The sequence below is a fragment of the Mobula hypostoma genome, chromosome 24 (genome assembly GCF_963921235.1).
Source record: "Mobula hypostoma chromosome 24, sMobHyp1.1, whole genome shotgun sequence".
NCBI lineage: Eukaryota > Metazoa > Chordata > Chondrichthyes > Myliobatiformes > Myliobatidae > Mobula > Mobula hypostoma.
The window spans coordinates 50677455-50698132 of record NC_086120.1 but is presented as its reverse complement, the minus strand read 5'-3'; the positions used below and the strand labels follow the sequence as shown (position 1 = coordinate 50698132).

Here is a 20678-nt window from a genome sequence, read left to right as displayed (position 1 = left end):
GAGTCTCTGATAGGACAGTCTAGTGCAGAAAATAGATTTAGAGCTAAATCCTTCCTGGTGAAAGCAGACAGCATTTCCATCATTAACCTTGGCGTAGGTCTGGGAACCTCTCCCCCAGGAACTGTTTAAGATCGTCGGTTAAATGTTGTGGAACTTCAGCTGTTAATTGAGTGTAGAGAAGAGTGAGTGCCTGGTGTTAATGTGTGAGATGGCAATGATCTAACTGAGTGTTCAACAGGTTCGAGCGCTGAACCAGTCAATCTTCTTTCATAATTTCTTAAGTTATGATAAAAAAATGTTGCAAATGTAAAAAAAATCTCCATGTTGAAAAAGAACATGGAAAATCAGTCAGCACCTGTGAAGAAGATCCATAAAATCAACAAATCTTCACAAGTGAAGCATTAACCTGTCTTCTCTCAGAATCAGAATCAGGTTTCATATTACTAGCATGGACAGTATCACGGAATTTGTTGTTTTGTGGCAGCAGTACATTGTAATATATAATAAAAAACTAGAAATTACAATAAGAAATATAGATAATTAAACAAGTAGTGGAAAAGAGAGGAAAAGAAGAAGTACTGAGTTGGTGTTCATGGATGATTGTCCATTCAGAAATCTGACTGCAGGGGGGAGAAGCTGTTCCCGAAACGTTGAATGTGTGTCTTCAGGCTCCTGCACCTCCTCCCTGATGAGAAGAGAGCATGTCCTGGGTGATGGGGGTCCTTAATGATGGAAGCCACCTTTCTGAGGCATCGCCTGTTCTCGATACAGGGGAGGCCACTGCCCATGATGGAGCTGCCTGACTTTTTCTGGTCCTGTGCAGTGGCTCCTCCATAGCAGATTGTGACATAACCAGTTCTCCATGGTACATCAATAGAAGTAGTTAGACATTGTTACTGGGATTTCAATGGGTCCACATGGTAACGTAAAACAGCAATGTGATTGCTGAGGAGGAGCAGTTGATAGGACATGTGAAGCATTGGGCACATCTTAGGACAAGGGTGTCCAGGGAGGGTGGCATCTCTGGTGAAGGAGCTTGTCATGTCCATTCTGGGGCAGCTCACTTACCTTTGTGCCCCACTGGACACTCAGCTCTCGCCTGTGGCTCTAGGTTGCTGTTTGCACGTGACAGCGGCCACACCCTGGTACACCGCTCTGACAGGCAGGATAAACCAGGTGAGGGTAGCTGGTGGGCCTCATACCCCAGTGAGACAGGGACATGCCTGTCCCTGCATGTGAAGCTAGCACTGGGTGGATGAGATCAACAGTGAGATCCAATGGCCGGGGAGGTGGGAGGTGCTTCTGTAATGGCCAGGGCCGGAAGGTAGTTCTGCAATGGCCAGGGAGGTGGGAGGTGGTTCTGCAATGGCCAGGGAGGTGGGAGGTGGTTCTGCAATGGCCAGGGCAGGAAGGTAGTTCTGCAATGGCCAGGGAGGTGGGAGGTGGTTCTGCAATGGCCAGGGAGGTGGGAGGTGGTTCTGCAATGGCCAGGGAGGTGGGAGGTGGTTCTGCAATGCTTCGTGGAAGTCCACAATTTGTGACAACTACTCGTACTCCTGGACCCAGACTCCCAAGGTTGAGAGAGTGGAACTGCCCCAGTGCAACGGCTTTTCCATTTTAATAAGTCTCTCTCGCTCAGGTCTCCTGTCATCGTTGGATATGATGGACATCCATCAGCTGTTAACTAATTGTACAACTTACGCATATGTAGATACAATATATTCTGGAGCAAGTGATGCTGCTCAGTTCAAACCACAAATAGACAATAGACAATAGACAGTAGACAATAGGTGCAGGAGTAGGCCACTCGGCCCTTTGAGCCAGCACCGCCATTCACTGTGATCATGGCTGATCATCCGCAATCAGTACCCTGTTCCTGCCTTCTCCCCATATCCCTTCACTCTGCTATCTTTAAGAGCTCAATCTAACTCTTTCTTGAAAGAATCCAGAGAATTGGCCTCCACTGCCTTCTGAGGCAGAGCATTCCACAGATCCACACCTCCCTGTGTGAAAAAGTTTTTCCTCAACTCCGTTCTAAATGGTCTACCCCTTATTCTCAATCTGTGGCCTCTGGTTCTGGACTCCCCCAACATCAGGAACATGTTTCCTGTCTCTAGCGTGTCGAATCCTTTAATAATCTTATATGTTTCTATCAGATCCCCTCTCATCCTTCTAAATTCCAGTGTATACAAGCCCAGTCGCTCCAATCTTTCAACATATGACAGTCCCGCCATCCCGGGAATTAACCCATTGAACCTACGCTGCACTCCCTCAATAGCAAGAATGTCCTTCCTCAAATTTGGAGACCAAAACTGCACACAGTACTCCAGGTGTGGTCTCACCAGGGCCCTGTACAGCTGCAGAAGGACCTCTTTGCTCCTATACTCAATTCCCCTTGTTATAAATAACCATTACAGATCCTTACCATTGTTTCAGCGAAGTCTTTCTTGTCGTCTGTTCCATCCACCTTGTCGGTGCCCGACTGGTTCAGGTAGAAGTAATATGTGGGAGCGGCAATGCCCAGGTTTTCGACTTGCTCTCGGGATGCACCTTCCAGAAGCTGTTTGAGGAAAGAGTGAACCTCAGGTTTACCTCTCACTCTGTTGGAGGCTCCTTTAGGTTGTTATAGCTGGGGATAGGGGATAGGGGATGGGGGATGGTGGGGATAAACTCATACCATTGATTAAATGCTCCCAATGATAATGATAGCCTCCTGGCCTTCACATGTGGCTTAGCTACGAAGCCTGGTGGAACCATTTCTACTGACAGGGGAAAGGCCAAAGGTGGCTTACTGGTGCCTTAAAACCAGTCACTTTAGGCAGATGAGGCTTGTCAGGATGGTTGGCAGCACACAAAGGAGAAAGAAAACTCTGATCTCAAACCCACTCATGGGAAAGGCTTCGGGAGTAAACCCCGAGGGAAAACTCTGGAGCTGGAGTCCCTACTGCAGTCCTACGTTGAGTTCAATGCTGACTGGCACCTGCTGCAATGCCTCAGCTGCCAAACTGTATCGGTCTTTGCTATTCCCTTGGATTCATCAGCTATATGGAGAGGGGGGAACTACTACATGGGCAAATGCTTGCTGTCCATATTGTACTGCCCTGGCTTGTGTATTGACTTGTGAATGACAGCTAGGACACAACATCCATGCTCGACCATGACCAATGGAGGGCTTCTCTTGGACAGAATCCATCATGACAGGTTATTACAGTCACACGATCGACACACAACTGACCATACAGCACTATAATTAGAACACACGAAGAAATGAACAACACACACAAAATGCTGGAGGAACGAAGCTCAGCAGGTCAGACGGTGTCCTTGGAAGTGAATAAACTGTCGATGTTTCAGGCCTAGACCCTTCATCAGGACTGGAAAGGAAGGGGGAAGAAGCTGTGGGAGGGGAGGGAGGACAGACTAGAATTGATGGGTGAAGCCGGGTGAGTGGGGGAGGGGGTTGAAGAGAAAAGCTGGAAAAGCAGGAATCTGATAGGAGAGGAGAGTGGACCATGGGAGAAAGGGAAGGAGAAGGGGCACCAGGGGGAGGAGAAGAGGTAAGAGAGGGGTCAGAGTGGGGAATTGCACGAAGTGGGAAGGCAGAGAAATTACTGGAATTTGGAGAAATCCAATAAATAATAATAAATAAAATCGAAGTTCATCAGCAGGTTGGAGGCTAACTAGATGGGACATGAGGCATTACTCTTCCAACCTGAAAGTGGCCTCATCATGGCAGAAGAGGAAATCCTGGACCAACATGTCAAAACGGGAATAGGGATAAGAATTAAAATGGTTGACAACTGGGAAATCTTGCAGATGGAGCGAAGGCACTTGACAAAGCGGTCCCCCAACCTCTATCAGGTCTTAGCCATGTAGCAAAGGCTGCATCGGGAGCACTAGACACAATAGATAAACCCAACAGATTCACAGGTGATGTATTGTCTCACCTGTAAGTACTGCACCTACTGCAGGGATAAGCGCTGGGAGAGAAATTAGTGGGCAGGGATGAATAGACAAGGGAATCACGGAGGGTGCAATCCCTGTGGAAAGTGGGGTGGGGTAAAAAATGAGCAACAGATAGACTGCTGAAGAATCTCAGTTTTTTGGGCAACATCTGTGGAGGGAAATGGGCAGTTGACATTTCAGATTAAAACTCTTCACCTGGAGAGCAGACAGTAGAGCTGATCTAGCCAGTGTAAAGAGGTGAGGGGGTGGTGTTGGGGCAAGAGCTGGCAAGCGATGGGTGAATCTAGTTGAGGGTGAAGGTAAGAGGAAAATCAGACGATATCAACTGCCCATTTCCTTCAATAGTGTGGAGTGGCCAAAAACCTACCAACCCCTCCATTTCATTGGAATGAGGGAGAAAACAGGAGGATGTGGGGGAAACCCATGCAGACACAGGGAGAACGTGCACACTCCACACAGACACCAGCCAAGGTCGGGACTGGATTACTGCACTGCAGTTTTCAGGCAATGTTACAGAAACTCTCTCCTCAGGACTTGATCCTGATTAAGGGTCTTGGCCCAAACCTCGAAGCACACTGCCTGACCTACTGTGTTCCTCCAGCATTTTTTGCGTGTTGCTCATGTTTCTGTTATCTCTGTATAACCACAGCCTTGCGTGTTCTCTGACACAGAGGGGGATGTGCTTGCATTTTTGATCTGTGAGGAAGTGAAGGTACCTGATAGAAAATATGGAAGTTTCTCTCATTCTCGTTCTGATTAACAACTCGCGATTTCTCCAGAAGAAAATTTGAGATTTTGCCTCCATCTGGTTCACCACCACGGCTGAACTGTATCTCGACATATTTCCCCTAAGGAAAACAAACGTAAAAATGTACATAGGATTTAAACACGGTACAGGCCAGTTCATACATGTACACACGCATATACACAGTTCACAACATATATGTATAACGACGCCTTAAAAAAATGAATATTATTTTGACCACAGATTGTGCACCACAGTAGCACAGCCATTAGCCCCACACTACTCCAGCTCAGCATTTTGGAGTTTGGAGTTCAATTCCAGCATCATCTCTCAGGAGTTTGTACGTTCTCTCCGTGACCGTATGAGTTTCCTCCAGGTGCTCGGGTTTCCTGTCACAGTCCAAAGACATACCGGTTAGTAGGTTAATTGGTCATTGTAAATTGTCTTGTGAGGGCGTTAAGGTTGAATAGGTGGGCGTCATGGCTCATTGGGCTGGAAGGGTCTATTCCACACTGTATCTCTAAATAAATAAATATACCTGTTTAGCAAATTCCGTTTTAAATCCACCACGGACCGTGACAAACCCAGCTGCAAAGACAGGAGGGTTGGACATGGGGCTAGCAACCTAATCCCATAAAAATCTGGTGCTGCAGAAACACCACTGAAGCTCAAAAGTGCTGACTCCTAGATGAGGAAGATGGACTACACCTGGGAAAACTTGAAAGACTGGCCTAAGAAAATCAGGTTAGGGCTCGATCCCAAGAGAGGAATTTGTAGAATGCCTATGGGATGGCATTTTAGAGCAGCTTGTGGTTGAGCTCACTAGGGGAAAGCCAATACCGGATTGGTGTTGTCTAATGAACCGGATTTGATTAGGAAGCCTACGGTAAAGGATCCCTTGGGAGACAATGATAGAATTCATCCTGCAGTTTGAGAGGGAGAAGATAAAGTCAGATATATCAGTATTACAGTGGAGTAAAGAGAATTTCAGAGGCATGAGGAGCAGGCCAAAGTTGATTGAAGGGACGCTAGCAGCGATGACAGCAGAGCAGCAATGGCTGGAGTTTCTGGTGGCAATTCGGAAGGCACAGGACAGATACATCACAAAGATGATGATGGGAGGATGAGACAATGGTGGCTGAGAAGGGAAGTCAAAGACAGCATAAACAGAAAAGAGATAAACAGAGTATAGCGAAAAATAGTTAGAAGTTAGAAAAGTAGGAGCTTTTAAAAACCAAAAGGCAAATAAAAACCATAAAGAGAGAAAAAATGAAATATGAAGGTAAGCTAGCCAAAAATATCAAAGAGGATACCAAAAGTTTTTTTCAGATATATAAAGAGTAAAAGAGAGGTGAGAGTGTATATTGGACCACTGCAAAATGAGGCTGGAGTGCTGGCAATGGGGACATAGAAATAGTGGTCAAAATTAATAATCTGTTGGAATTCTTTTCACGTTATACATCAGTGATTTGGATGATGGAATTGATGGCTTTGTGGCTGTTTGCAGATGATACAAAAATAGGGGGAGGGGCAGGCAGTTTTGAGGAAGTAGAGAATCTGCAGAAGGACTTAGATTAGGAGAATGCGCAAAGAAGTGACAGATTGGAATATAGTGTAGGGAAGTGTGTGGTCACGCACTTTGGTAGAAGGAATAAAGGCATAGACAATTTCCTGAATAGCAAAAATCAGAGGTGAAAAGAGACTTTGGAGTTCTTGTGCAGGATCCCCTAAAGGTTAACTTGCAAGTAGAGTCGGTGGTGAGGAAGGCAAATGCAACATTAGCATTCATTTCAAGAGGGTTAGATATAAGAGCAAGGATGTGATGCTGAGGCTTCATAAGGCAATGGTCAGACTGCACATGGGGCATTGTGAGCAGTTTTGGGCCCTTTATCTAAGAAAAGATGTTTTGGCATTGGAGAAGGTCCAGAAGAGATTCATGGGAATGATTCCAGGAATGAAAGGTGTAATGTATGAGAAGCATTTGATAGCTCTGGGTCTGTTCTCTCCGGAGTTTAGAAGAACGACAGGGGATCTCATTGAAACCTACCGAATACTGAAAGACCTAGATAGAGTAGATGTGAAGAGAATGTTCCTATAGTGGGGGAGTCTAGGACCAAAGGGCACAGCCTCAGAATAGAGGGCACAGCCTCAGAATAGAGGGATTTTGAACAGAAATGAGGAGGAATTTCTTTAGAAAGAGGGTGGTGAATCTGTGGAATTCATTGCCTCAGATGGCTGTGGAGGCTGTCCTTGGGTGTAATTAAAGCGGTTGATAGGTTCTTGATTAGTCAGGCTGTCAAAGGTTATAGTAAAAAGGCAGGAGGATGGGTTTGGGAGGGATAATAAATCGGCCTTGGTGGAATGGCAGAGCAGATTTGATGGGCCGAGTGAACTAATTCTGTTCTTATATCTTATGGTCTAAGACAGCAGACTCTGGTGACCTGTTGTCAGTGGTATGCGCCCCAGTAGGACGATGGACTTCAGTAAGTAATTAATTTTCCATTTTATCAAAGGGTGGGGGCTTGTGTGCAGTAGGTGGGGCAGTAAGTTAGTGGCTGCATTAGCCTACAGCACAGCCAACCAGAACACTACAGTAGAGTTAGTTTAACATTATCACTAACTTCGGCATCACACTGCCTATCTCTGTTTGTTAATAGCACAGGTTCATTTTAATTTACTAGAAAGTTACAGGTACCAGCGGCCTAGCCAACAAATTTTCTGAATTTTAACCAGAGGCTGAAAGTTTTGTGAATAGCCCTGAATTTCCATAGGATTACTTTAATCGATTCAGATAAATACAAGGTGTTGCATCTTGGAAAGACAAATCGGGGCAGGACTTCTCCATTTAGCAGATCAGACTCTTGAATAGAGCACTTGTATGATAAGATGGAACTCTTGGCCTTACAATCCACCTCATTACAATCCACCATGTTACAATCTTGTACTTTATCATTTACTTGTGCTGCACTTTCTCTGTAGCTCTTACACTTTATTCTGAATTGTTCTTTTAAATCTTGTTCTACCTCAATGCTCTATGTAATAATCTGATCTGTATGAACAGTATGCAGGACAAGATTTTCACTATATCTCAGTACATGTGACAATAATAAACCAATATCAATACCAAGTTCCTTAAGGTTGGCATAGCCGGGGGTGAGTTAGTGGGGATGAGCTCCCACTACCTATTAAATGCTTCCAATGGCATACACTTCAAATAACCTCTGAGAACCAAGTCCAGCTCCCGGCCTTCATGTGTGGCTTAGCTACTAAGCCCAGCAGAAGCATTTCTACTGACAGAAGAAAGGACAAAGGTAGGCTTGTGGAGTCTCAAAACTAGTCATTTTGGGCAAATTGGGCTCATCAGCTATGGTTAGCAGCTCATCTAGGAGAAAGAAAACTCTGATCTCAACCTCCGCTGCCTTGTGGCTGTACCCACTCACGGGGAAGGCTTCGGGAGCAAACCCCGAGGGAAAAGTCTGGAGCTGGAGTCCCTAAGGCAGTCCTATATTGTGTTCAATGGTGACTAGGAACTCCTGTGATCCTGCTGGTGTCAAACTGTATCAGGCTCTGGTGTTCTTTTGGGTTTATCAGATGTGTGGAGAGGAGCAGCTGGCTGCGTGGGCAACTATTTGCTCTCCATATTGTACTGCCAGGCTTGTGTATCTAGTCAGCTAGGACACAACATCCATATTCGACGCTGACCAACAGAGGCCTCAACCAACACCAAGTGGTAGTACCCTGGAGAGTGTTGTGGGACAGAGGGACCCAGCGTTCAGGGACAGTGTTCCCTGGTGGTGACAATAGCAGAGGCAGAGCAGTGAAGAAAGCATTTTGCTCGTGTGCCTTCATCAGTCAGAGTGCTGAGTGCGGAGCTGGACCGTCTTGTTACAGCTCTCCAAGTTATCGGTAAGGCCACATATGGAGTACTATCTCTTGTTTTGGTCACCCTGCTATGGAAGGAGATCTATAAACTGGAGAGGGTGCAAAGAGATTTATGGGGTGGGGGGGGGTATTACCAGGACCAGAAAGTTTGAGATACAAGGACAGGCTGGACGGGAGGAGATTTTTATTCCTGTAGAGTAGGAGACTGAGGGGTGGCATTTATAGATGCCTATAAAATCACAAGGTAAGTCACCAAAGTCTTTTCGTAAGGGTAGTGGAATTGAAAATGAGAGGGCACAGGTTTAAAGCAAGATGGGACAGACTTAAAAATCCTGGTGAAAGGTCGTGGCCTGAATGAAACTGTGTCACAGTACACAGCAACCATCATCAAGGATCCTCGCCACCCCGGGACATGCTCTCTTCTCGCTGCTGCCTTTAGCAAGGAGGTATGGGAGCCTCAAGACTCACACCACCAGGTTCAAGAACAGTTATTACCCTTCAACCATCAGGCTCTTGAACCAAAGGGGATAACTTCACTCGCCCTATTATTGAAATATTCCCACAATCTATGGACTCATTTTCAAGGACTCTTCATCTTCTGTCCTCGATATTTATTGCTTATTTATTTATTATTATTATTGTATCTTCTTCTATTTGCACAGCTTGTTGTCTTCTGCACTGTGGTGAACACCTAGTTGGGCAGTCTTTCATTGATTTTTGTTCTTATTCAGTTATTATTCTATGCATTTATCAAGTTTGTCCACAAGAAAATGAATCTCAGGGTCGTATATGGTGACATATATGTACTTTGATAACACATTTACTTTGAGCTTTGTTTATTCCTCTTCATAGATGCTGCCTGACCTGCTGAGTTCCTGCAGCATTCTGTGTGTGTTGCTCTGGATTTCCAGCATCTCCTGAGTTTAAGATTTAAAAGGGACGTGAGGGTCAGCTTTTCCACACAGAGGGTGATGTATATATGGAACAAGCCGTCAGTGGAGGTGACACGTGACACTCGATCAGGTACTGGGACAGGAAAGGTTCATAAGGATATAGGCCAATGCAAGCAAATAGGATGAGTTCAATTAAACATCCTGGTCGGCACGGACAAGATTCAAAGTTCAAAGTAAATTTATCATCAAAGTACAGATATGTCACCATATACAATCCTGGCATTCGTTTTCACTGGCATTCACAGTAAACACAAGAAACACAATAGAATCAGTGAAAGACTGCACCCAATAGGACGGGCAAACAACCAAAGTGCAAAAGACAACAAGCTATGCAAATACAAAAAGAAAGAGGATAAAAGAAATAATAATCATAATAATAAATTAATAAGTGATAAATATTGAGAACATGAGGTGAAGAGTTCTTGAAAGTCCATTGGTTGTGGGAACAGTTCAGTGTTGGGGGGAGTGAAGTTATCTCTTCTGGTTCAAGAGCCTGATGGTTGAGAAGGGCAGAGGGACCTGGTTCTGTGCTATATCACCCTATGGCTCAATGTTCCACCTCCTCTGTTGAAGAGACAGATAGTCCAGATGAGCAGAAGGTTTGCTTCTGTGCTGTACTGCCCTATAGCTTGACTTCCCATCCTTTCAGCAGACGGCCAAAGTTGCTGATTATCAAGTCAAAGAGGAAGATACCTCTGGAATTTACCCCCCCCCATTTTATTTACAAACCCCTGCAGTCACAAATACCTCATTCAGCACGGTAACACGTGAGAGTACAGCTCACACAGCGGACACATCCGCCAGCGAGTAACTTACAAATCGGCTGGAGTTATTGTTCCGCACAGTCTTGGCATTTCCAAAGGCTTCGAGCAGAGGGTTCGATTGTAGGATGATATCCTTAACATGCTAAAAACAAAAAAAAATATGTACACTACTGTGACAAAGTCTTAGGAACATGTAAAAAAAATCCAGAAAGTGAGGATACCTTCAAAAATAATGAAATGATAAATTTCTAACTATTATAAAGTTTACTATAAAGAGCAGTACACAGTAAAAAAAAATCAAATCAAATCAGTATTTGGTGTGACCACCTTTGCCCTTAAAACTCCATATACATGTTGTTGGTTCCAGTGTCTCATGGAGACAGTGTTGTCCCACCACAGAGAAAGAGAGAGTGTCCATTTCTGTAGGAATTGTCCTTTCTCTCTTTCTTCTCCAGATGTACACTGATGATCCTCCTGTAAGTTCCACACTCCACCATTACCTGAACCTTTGATCCTCCGCCCGACACTTTGGAGATGTAACCCATGATGTATTTTGCTGCCACAGTTTTCCCAGCTCCACTCTCTCCACTGAAAGACAAAATGAGAGAAGCAAGGCCCCAGAATTAAGAAGACCAAAGACCATAAGAACCTAAAACAGCTGAACACAAATAGGCCATTTGGCCCATCGGGTCTTCTATATTGAGAAGTTCCACTAAGGATTCCACCGTACCAGGCTTAATACTCTGCTCCCAGACTACAAATGGCCAACTCTGACTTGTATTATTTCAACATGATTCAGAAAGTGATGTGTAAAGATAATGGAGGGTGATCCTGCACATAAATTCTCATCTTTATAAACCCTTTCTTCCAAAGCCAAAGCAAGTTCAAACTGTCAACCTGAAAAGAGCTCTGTTTCAGCAAATTTGCTAAATTTTAGCAAAATATCCATCAAGGTCTTTTGCTAGGAGTGTTGTGTTCATTTCTGGTCACCTCATTATAGGAAGGATTTGGAAGTTTTAGAGATGGTGCAGAGGAGATTTACCAAAATGCTGCCTGGACCAGTCAGCATATCTTATGAAGATAGGTTGAGTGAACTAGGGCTTTTCTCTTTGGAAGGGAGATTGAGAGGTCATTTAATAGAGGTGCACAAAATGATAAGAAGTATAGATCAATATTTTATGTTGTATGTTGAGATCAATAAAAGGAAGTAATTTTGTTTCATAAACTTCAGAAATGTGGCAGGAGGTTGTACTTCTCAAGTCCATGAAGTGCAGAAAACAAGGAGCAGAAATATCCAGTGTTTACCCAGTTGATAACCCAGTTTTCCCTGAGCAGGCCGCTGTCCTACCAAGGTGCCACACATGAGGCTGCTAAACAAGATAAGAGCCCATGGAATTATGGGAAGATTACAAACTTGGATCAAGCATTGGCTGATTGGCAGGAAACAAAGAGTGGGAATAATGGGATCCCATTCTGGTTGGCTGCTGGTTACCAGTGGTGTTCCACAGGGGTCCGTGTTGGGGCCGTTTCTTTTTATGTTGTACATTGACGATTTGGATTATGGAATAGGTGGCTTTGTGGCTAAGTTTGCTGATGATACGAAGATAGGTGGAGGGGCCAGTAGTGCTGAGGAAACAGAGAGTCTGCAGAGAGACTTGGATAGGTTGGGAGAATGGGCAAAGAAGTGGCAAATGAAATGCAATGTTGGAAAGTGTATGGTCATGCACTTTGGTAGAAGAAATAAACGGGCAGACTATTATTTAAATGGGGAGAGAATTCAAAGTTCTGAGATGCACGGGACTTGGGAGTCCTCGTGCAGGATACCCTTAAGGTTAACCTCCAGGTTGAGTCGGTGGTGAAGAAGGCGAATGCAATGTTGGCATTCATTTCTTGAGGAATAGAGTGTAAGAGCAGGGATGTGATGTTGAGGGTCTATAAGGCACTGGTGAGACCTCACTTGGAGTACTGTGTGCAGTTTTGGGCTCCTTATTTAAGAAAGAATACGCTGACATTGGAGAGGGTACAGAGAAGATTCACTAGAATGATTCCCGGAATGAGAGGGTTAACATATGAGGAACATTTGTCTGCTCTTGGACTGTATTCCTTGGAGTTTAGAAGAATGAAGGGGGACCTCATAGAAACATTTCGAATGTTGAAGGGCATGGACAGAGTGGATGTGGCAAAGTTGTTTCCCATGGTGGGGGAGTCTAGTACGAGAGGGCATTACTTAAGGATTGAAGGGTGCCCATTCAGAACACAGGTGCGAAGAAATTTTTTAGTCAGAGGGTGGTGAATCTGTGGAATTTGTTGCCACAGGCGGCAGTGGAGGTCAAGTCATTGGGTGTATTTAAGGCAGATTGATAGGTATCTGAGTAGCCAGGGCATCAAAGGTTATGGTGAGAAGGCGGGGGAGTGGGACTAAATGGGAGAATGGATCAGCTCATGATAAAATGGCGGAGCAGACTCGATGGGCCGAATGGCCAACTTCTGCTCCTTTGTCTTGTGGTCTTCACTCCGGTTCCCACCGACCCCCGTCCCCCCCGCCAAGTTAGTTTAAACCCTCCCCAATGGCTCTAACAAACCCGTCTGTGAAAATATTGGTCCCCCTCAGGTTCAGGTGCAACCTGTCACTTTTGAACAGGTCACACCTCCCTCAGAAGAGATCCCAATAATCCAAGAACCTGAAGCCCTGCCCCGGTACCAGCTTCCCAGCCACGCATTTATCTGCCAAATCATCCTGTTTCTACCCTCACTGGTGTGTGGCACAGGCAGCAATCCAGAAATTCAAGGGCATTGGTGTTTCAATGCCACACTCTGATGAAGCCAGTCAATATACTCACCACCACATATCTATAGAAGTTTGTCAAAGTTTTAGATGCCATGCCAAATCTTTGCAAACTTCTAAGGACAGTGTATTTATTTCTAGAGATGTTGCCTGACCTGCTGAGTTCCTCCAGCATTTTGTGTGTGTTGCAGAAGATACAAAAGGCTGAAAGCACATCCAACTAGGGCCAAAGACACCTCTTACCCCACTGTTATAAAACTATTCGACAGCCCCCTAACTTTACTGCCTACCTGCACTACATTTTCTTTGAAGCTGTTTTACCTTATACTACCTCACTGAATCATTGAATTGACTGGTATGAACGGTATGCAAATTTTTCACTGTACCTCAGTAGGTCTGCAATAATTAACCAATAATGAATAACTATCCAAAACACTCGAAAATTTCTGCAGATGTACCATGGAGAGTATGCGGGCTGGGGGAGGGGGCTACTGCCGAGCACTGAAATAAGTTTCAGAAAGTTGCGAAATTAGTCAGATCCATGATGGGTCTGACCTCTGTAGTATCCAGGATATCTTCAAAGAGCGGTGCCTCAGGAAGGCAGCATCCATCATCAAGGACCCCCACCATCTCGGACACACCCTCTTCACATTGTTACCATTAGAGAGGAGGTACAGGAGCCTGAATCACACGCTCAGCAATTCAGAAACAGCTTCTTCCCTCTGTCATGCGATTTCCGAATGGGCGTTGAAGCCATGAGCACTACCTCACTACTTTTTTATTTATTTCTGTTTTCACATTGCTTATTTGAACTTAACTATTAAATTTACATATATAAATAATACCTGTAATTCAGTTTTTTTCTGTATTTATCATGTAATGTACTGTCACTGTTAAGTTAATAAATTCCATACATTTTCAATAAATTTCACAAAATTTACAACCAGTGATAATAAACCTGATTCTGATTCAATTTAATATAATTTTGTTCATTGTAACAGTAGGGAGTGTAATTGTAATTGGGTGGCGGTGTGGAGATACATCTCTACCAAAGGAGATGTCAGGCTCTCCTTCCCTCTGCCAGCCTGCAGGTCACCCTCGGGCGAGGTGCAGCACCTGGTGAGCCCCCGATCAGGGTCATGTGAAGCCATGGGGCAGGCAGTGGATGGTTGTATGAGCAGCTGGTGCATATCACAAGCCCTGGTTATGCAACCACTGACACCAGGCGGACTATTTCTGAAGAGTATTGATGAAGGCAGGGATCACCCGCCTTGTAAAGACACTAACATGAGGAAATCTGCAGATGCTGGAAATCCAAGCAACACACACAAAAATTGCTGGTGAACGCAGCAGGCCAGACAGCATCTCTAGGAAGAGGTACAGTCGACGTTTCGGGCTGAGACCCTTCGTCAGGACTAACTGAAAGAAGATCTAGTAAGAGATTTGAAAGTGGGAGGGGGAGGGGGAGATCCAAAATGATAGAAGAAGACAGGAGGGGAGGGATGGAACCAAGAGCTGGACAGGTGATTGGCAAAAGGGATACCAGACTGGAGAAGGGACAGGATCATGGGATGGGAAGCCTAGGGAGAAAGAAAGGGGGAGGGGAGCCCGGAGGGTGGAGAGCAAGCAAGGAGTGATTGTGAGAGGGACAGAGGGAGAAAAAAGAGAGGGGGGGGGGGAAGGAGAGAGAAATAAATAAATAAATAAATAAATAAGGGATGGGAGTACGAAGGGGAGGAGGGGCATTAACGGAAGTTAGAGAAGTCAGTGCTCATGCCATCAGGTTGGAGGCTACCCAGATGGAATATAAGGTGTTGTTCCTCCAACCTGAGTGTGGCTTCATCTTGACAGCAGAGGAGGCCGTGGATAGATGTAGTGGGAATGGGACGTGGAATTAAAACGTGTGGCCACTGGGAGATCCTGCTTTCTCTGGCGGACAGAGCGTAGGTGTTCAGTGAAATGGTTTCCCAGCCTGTGTCGGGTCTCGCCAATATATAGAAGGCCGCACTGGGAGAACTGGACGCAGTATATCACCCCAGCTGACTCACAGGTGAAGTGTCGCCTCACCTGGAAGGACTGTCTGGGCCCCTGAATGGTGGTGAGGGAGAAAGTGTAAGGGCATGTGTAGCACTTGTTCCGCTTACAAGGATAAGTGCCGGGAGGGAGATTGGTGGGAAGGGATGAGGGGAGGGGAGGGAGTCGTGTAGGGAGCGATCCCTGCCGAAAGCAGAAAGAGTTGGAGAGGGAAAGGTGTGCTTAGTGGTGGGATCCCGTTGGAGGTGGCGGAAGTTACGGAAAATTATATGTTGGACCTGGAGGTTGGTGGGGTGGTAGGTGAGGACAAGGGGAAACTTATTCCTAGTGGGGTGGTGGGAGGATGGGGTGAGAGCAGATGTGCGTGAAATGGGAGAGATGCGGTTGAGAGCAGAGTTGATAGTGGAGGAAGGGAAGCCCCTTTCTTTAAAAAAGGAAGACACCTCCTTCGTCCTGGAATGAAAAGCCTCATCCTGAGAGCAGATGCGGCGGAGACGGAGGAATTGCGAGAAGGGGATGGCATATTTGCAAGAGACAGGGTGGGAAGAGGAATAGTCCAGGTAGCTGTGAGAAAAGACACTGCCCAGAAGGCGGCAATAGCAAACACTTCTGTAGAAAAATTTTGCAAAAACAATCACGATCATGAAAACCCATGATCACTCACATCATACGACACAGCACATAAATGATGCTGATGAACAGTAGGCAGAAGTTTATCCATCTGTCTTGAAATAATCTAATATTTATTTTGAAGGAAATTTGTTGATCAATAAATAACATGATGGGATGGATCATAAAATTGGACATCCTCCCTGTGGAATGTGTGGGTATTCTCCAGGCATTCCGGTTTCCTCCCACAGTCCAAAGACATACCATGTAGGTTAATTGGTCATTATAAGTTGTCCAGTGACTAGGTTAGAGTTAATTGGGTTTGTCAGGGGTTGCTGGGGCAGCGTAGCTCAAAGGCCAGAAGGGCCTACTCCACACTGTATCGTTAAATAAATAAATGTAAACACAATTCTTCTCCATACCTGATGATCACACACTGGTTCTCTGCATCGATCAACATATTCCTGTACATATTGTCCGTAAGAGCATAAATATGCGGAGGGTTTTCATACTGAGCCTGCAGAAAGAGAAACGTTGTCTCAGTAAAGGGAGGAATTGCGGAACGTGGTGGGAGTGGGAGCAGACTGCCAGTAAGCATGGTCATGGATGGTCAGAGTTATACCTATAATGTACACAAAGAGCACGTATGATGTTTACCCAGCATGCATCACTGTCTCCTGAAGACAGGGCAGGTAGTAAATGGGGTGCATTGGAAGCTTAGCGATTAGCATGACGCTATTACAGCTCCGGATGTCGGAGTTCTGAGTTCAGTCCCAGCGCTCTCTGTACGTCCTCCCCATGGAATTGTGAGTTTGCTTCAAGTGCTCCAGCTTTCTCTCACAGTCCAAAAGACGTACTGGTTAGAGGGTTAATTGGTCATTGTAAATTGTCCCGTGATTAGGGTTAGGGTTAAATTGGAGTTGTCAGGGTGTTGCTGGGGCAGTGTGGCTTGAAGGGCCAGTAGGGTCGATTCCACACTGTATCTCCAAATAAAAATAATAAATAAAATTCAGAAATACTGTATAGAAAAAGTGGCATACAAACATTTTCTGCCTCTGAAGAATGCTTAGCGTCAAACAAAACTCTTCCAATAATTTTCCAGAAACATTTCAAATGCAAGGATGATTAATTCCAAAAAGGTCAAAGTTCGAAGCAAACTGATTATCAAAATACATATATGTCACTATGAGATACATTTTCTTGCGGGCATACACAGTAAGTACAAAGAAACAACAGAATTTTAAAAACGCACAAAAGAAGGGGAATAAAACAAGGTGCCAAAGACAACAAACAGTGCAAATACAAGCATGGATTAATGCACAGGAGGAAAAGAGAGGCAAAGCGAAAAGCACAAAGGAGCCTTTTCACATCTCTATTGGACGCAGATCATTCAGCCCATCGAGTTTATGCTGGCTGTCAGAGCAAGGAATTATGGATGTGTATTCCTAGAATACTCCGTTCCACCACACACCTGAGCACCCTACCGCGCACCGTGTAAGACCTGCCTTGGTTGGTCTTCCCATAGTGTAATAGTCCACTAGCAATGGGCCTCCCTTTAGAGAGGCAACCATCTACAACTACTCAGTCTTCTTCCACAAAGCCAAAGTCAAATCCAGTTTACTACCTCAGTTTGAAAGCTAAGCGAATTAATCTTCTTGACCAACCTCCCATGCGGAGGAACATGGTCACCTTATCTTCCATCTAGATAGCCTTCAACCTGATGGCATGAACACCGATTTCTCCAGCTTCTGGTAATTATTTCCCCACCCCATTCCTTCTTCCTCAATTTTCCACTCTAGCCTCTTACCTCTTCCCCTCACCTGCCCATCACCTCTTCCTGGCCCCCCTCTTTCTTTCCTTTCTCCCATGGTTCACTCTCCTGTCCTATCACATTCCTTCTTCTTTTCCACCAATCACCACCCAGCTTCTGACTTCATTCCGCGCCCCCCCCCGGCACACCCATCTGGCTTCACCTATCACCTTTAGTCTGACCTCCTTCCCCATCCCCCTACTTTCTTATTCTGGCATCTTCTCCCTTCCTTTCCAGTTCTGATGAAGTGTTTTGGCTTGAAACATAGACTGTTTGTTCATTTCCAGTGATTCTGCCTGACCTGCTGAATTAGTCCAGCAGTCTGTGTGCATTCCTGCAGAGTAATTGCTTTCATTTTAAAATCCACCTGACGGTTCCCAACACAAATCTCGGTCTCACTCTTTCCATCCAATTTAGGCACTTCTCTGCACAAATGTATTCCCAAAGGTTCACACGTAATTCAAATAGCAACTGACAGAATGTGAAAACAGAGGTAACCTCAAAGAATTTCAATGTTCAAAGTAAATCTATCATCAAAATACATGTATGTTACTCTGCTCCCTGAGATTCATTTTCTTGTGGACATTCACAGTAGAACAAACAGAACTGTGCAAATACAAAAAAAAATCCTGAGAACAGGAGTTGTAGAGTCCTCGAGAAATAAACAAATAATCGTGAAAGGATGAATAATGTGTGGGGAGGGAAGAGGAGGGGGAGAGGTCTGTGATAGAGGAGAGGTGGAGAGGTGGAGAAGGGATGTCAATGATACAAGGTCCTTTGAGGACCTGACGTTTGATAAAACAGGAGCCGTGGTGATGATCGAGAAGCTCTTAAACACAACCTTGATGCTGGAACAGTTTGCCTCATGTCATTGGAACAAAGCCAAGAGAGAGTGGAAGCCTTTGGAGAACTACCACAACAGACAGCCTAGAATTGCATTTGTTGATGTTCAGCCTGTATTGATCATCGGAATGTAAGATGAACATTCAATCTTTTATTCCAGACGACTTCTAACCTTACTTTAGGAATCTCATTCTTAACTTCCTCTGGTCTTCTGCTCTGTCACCATTACAGATGGCTTTTTCACTTCATCCATAAGGCCATGGGACATAGGAGCAGAATTAGGCCATTCAGGCAATCGTGTCCAGTCTGTCACTCAATTAGAGTCAAAGAATATCACAGCATAGATATTCAGTCACTCAATTAGAGTCAAAGAATATCACAGCACAGCCCTTCAGCCCATCTAGTCCATGCCAAACTATTAATCTTTGTAATCCCATTGATCTGCACCTGGCCCACACCCCTCCCATTCATGATCCCATCCAAATTTCTCTTAAATGTTGCAATCGAACCTGTATCCATTACTTGTGCTGGCAGTGAGTTCCATGCTCTCATCACCCTCCAAGTGAAGAAGTTCCCCTCATGTTTCCCTTAAACACTTCACCTTTCACCTTTAACCCGTGACCTCTAGCTTTAGTCTCAGCCAACCTTAGTGGAAAATCCTGCTTGTATTTACCCTCTCTGTGGTCCTCATAATTTTGTATACCTCCATCAAATCTTCCCCCATTCTTCTACATTCTTGGGAATAAAGTTCTAACCTGTTCAACCTTTCCCTCTAACTCAGGTCTTCCTGTTCCAGCAACAGCCTTGTAAATTTTCTCTGCACTCTTTCAATCTTATTTACATTTTTTCCTGTAGGTGGGTAACCAGAACGGCACAGAATTTTCCAAATTAGTCCTCACTATCATCTTACACAATTTCAACAATTCCTGTACCCAATACTTTGATTTATGAAGGCTAATGCGCCATAAGCTTTCCTTACAACCGTATCTACCTGTGACGTCACTTCCAAGAAATTATGGATCTGTATTCCCGAATCCCTCGGTTCCACCACACTCTTCAGTGCCCTATCATTTACTGTGTACCTCTTAATCCGTTTGTCCTCCCAAAGTGCAACACCTCACACTTGGCTGAATTAAATTCCATCTAACACACATCAAAGTTGCTGGTGAACGCAGCAAGCCAGGCAGCATCTCTAGGAAGAGGTACAGTCGACGTTTCAGGCCAAGACCCTTTTCTTAAATTCCATCTGCTATATTTCAGCCCATTTTTCCAGCTGGTCCAGATCCCGTTGCAAGCTTTGATAGTCTTCCTCAATGTCCACTACAGCCTTAATCTTGGTGTCTTCAGCAGACTTGCTGATCCAGTTTACTGCATTATCATCTAGATCATTGAGACAGATGACAAACAACAATGGACCTAGCACCGATTTCTGCAGCACACCACTAGTCACAGGCCTCCAGTCAGAGAGACAACCCCCTACTATGAAGCCAATGCCCAATCCAATTTACTACCTCATTTTGAATGCCAAGCGATTGAACCATCTTGACTAACCTCCCATGTGGGACCTTGTCAAAGGCTTGCTGAAGTCCATGTAGACAACATCCACTGCCTTGCTTTCATCAACATTCCAGGTAATTTCCTCAAAAAACTCTTAGATTGGTTAGGCACAATTTAGCATGCACAAAGCCATGCTAACTATCCCTAGTCACTCCAAATGCATATCCAGTCCCTTAGATTAACTTCCAACAACTTTCCCACTACTAATGTCAGGCTCACCAGCCTATAATTAGGCTCACCAACCTGTAAGGACAGTAAGTGTGGGGAGAGCCAGCCTTGGATAACCAAGGAAATAAAAGATAGTATCAAATTAAAAGCTCATGTGTACAAAGTCGCAAAGACAGGAGGATTGGGAAAACTTTAAAAAGCAACAAAGAGCAACTAAACAAGAAATAAGGAAAGGGAAGACAGAGTATGAAAGTAAATTAGCACAAAATATAAAAACAGATAGCAAAAGTTTTTATAAATATGTAAAGTGGAAGAGGGTGGCTAAAGTCAACGTAGGTCCCTTGGAAGACGAGAAGGGGAAATTGATATTGAGTGATAAGGAAATGGCTGAGGCATTGAACGACTATTTTGTGTCGGTCTTCACGGTGGAGGACACTTCTAATATGCCAAAGAATGAAGTTATGGACGAAATGGGAGGAGTAGACCTCGATAAAATCACTGTCACTAAAGAGACAGTGATGAGCAAACTAGAGGGCCTGAAGGTAGTTAAGTCCCCTGGTCC

The 20678-nt window shown here is 44.8% G+C and overlaps 1 protein-coding gene across 1 annotated transcript in view; it reads right to left on the bottom strand.

The window, feature by feature from the left end:
• The window catches only part of LOC134337248 (unconventional myosin-If-like), a 165315-nt gene that overhangs the window by 74374 nt on the left and 70263 nt on the right, over positions 1-20678 (bottom strand). Inside the window, exons 4-8 of the mRNA XM_063032098.1 lie at positions 16161-16255; positions 10811-10898; positions 10363-10452; positions 4683-4814; positions 2426-2560 (exon numbers count right to left, since the gene is read on the bottom strand). Of these exons, the coding sequence (XP_062888168.1) occupies positions 2426-2560; positions 4683-4814; positions 10363-10452; positions 10811-10898; positions 16161-16255 (540 nt within the window). The remainder of the gene's footprint in view (positions 1-2425; positions 2561-4682; positions 4815-10362; positions 10453-10810; positions 10899-16160; positions 16256-20678) is intronic.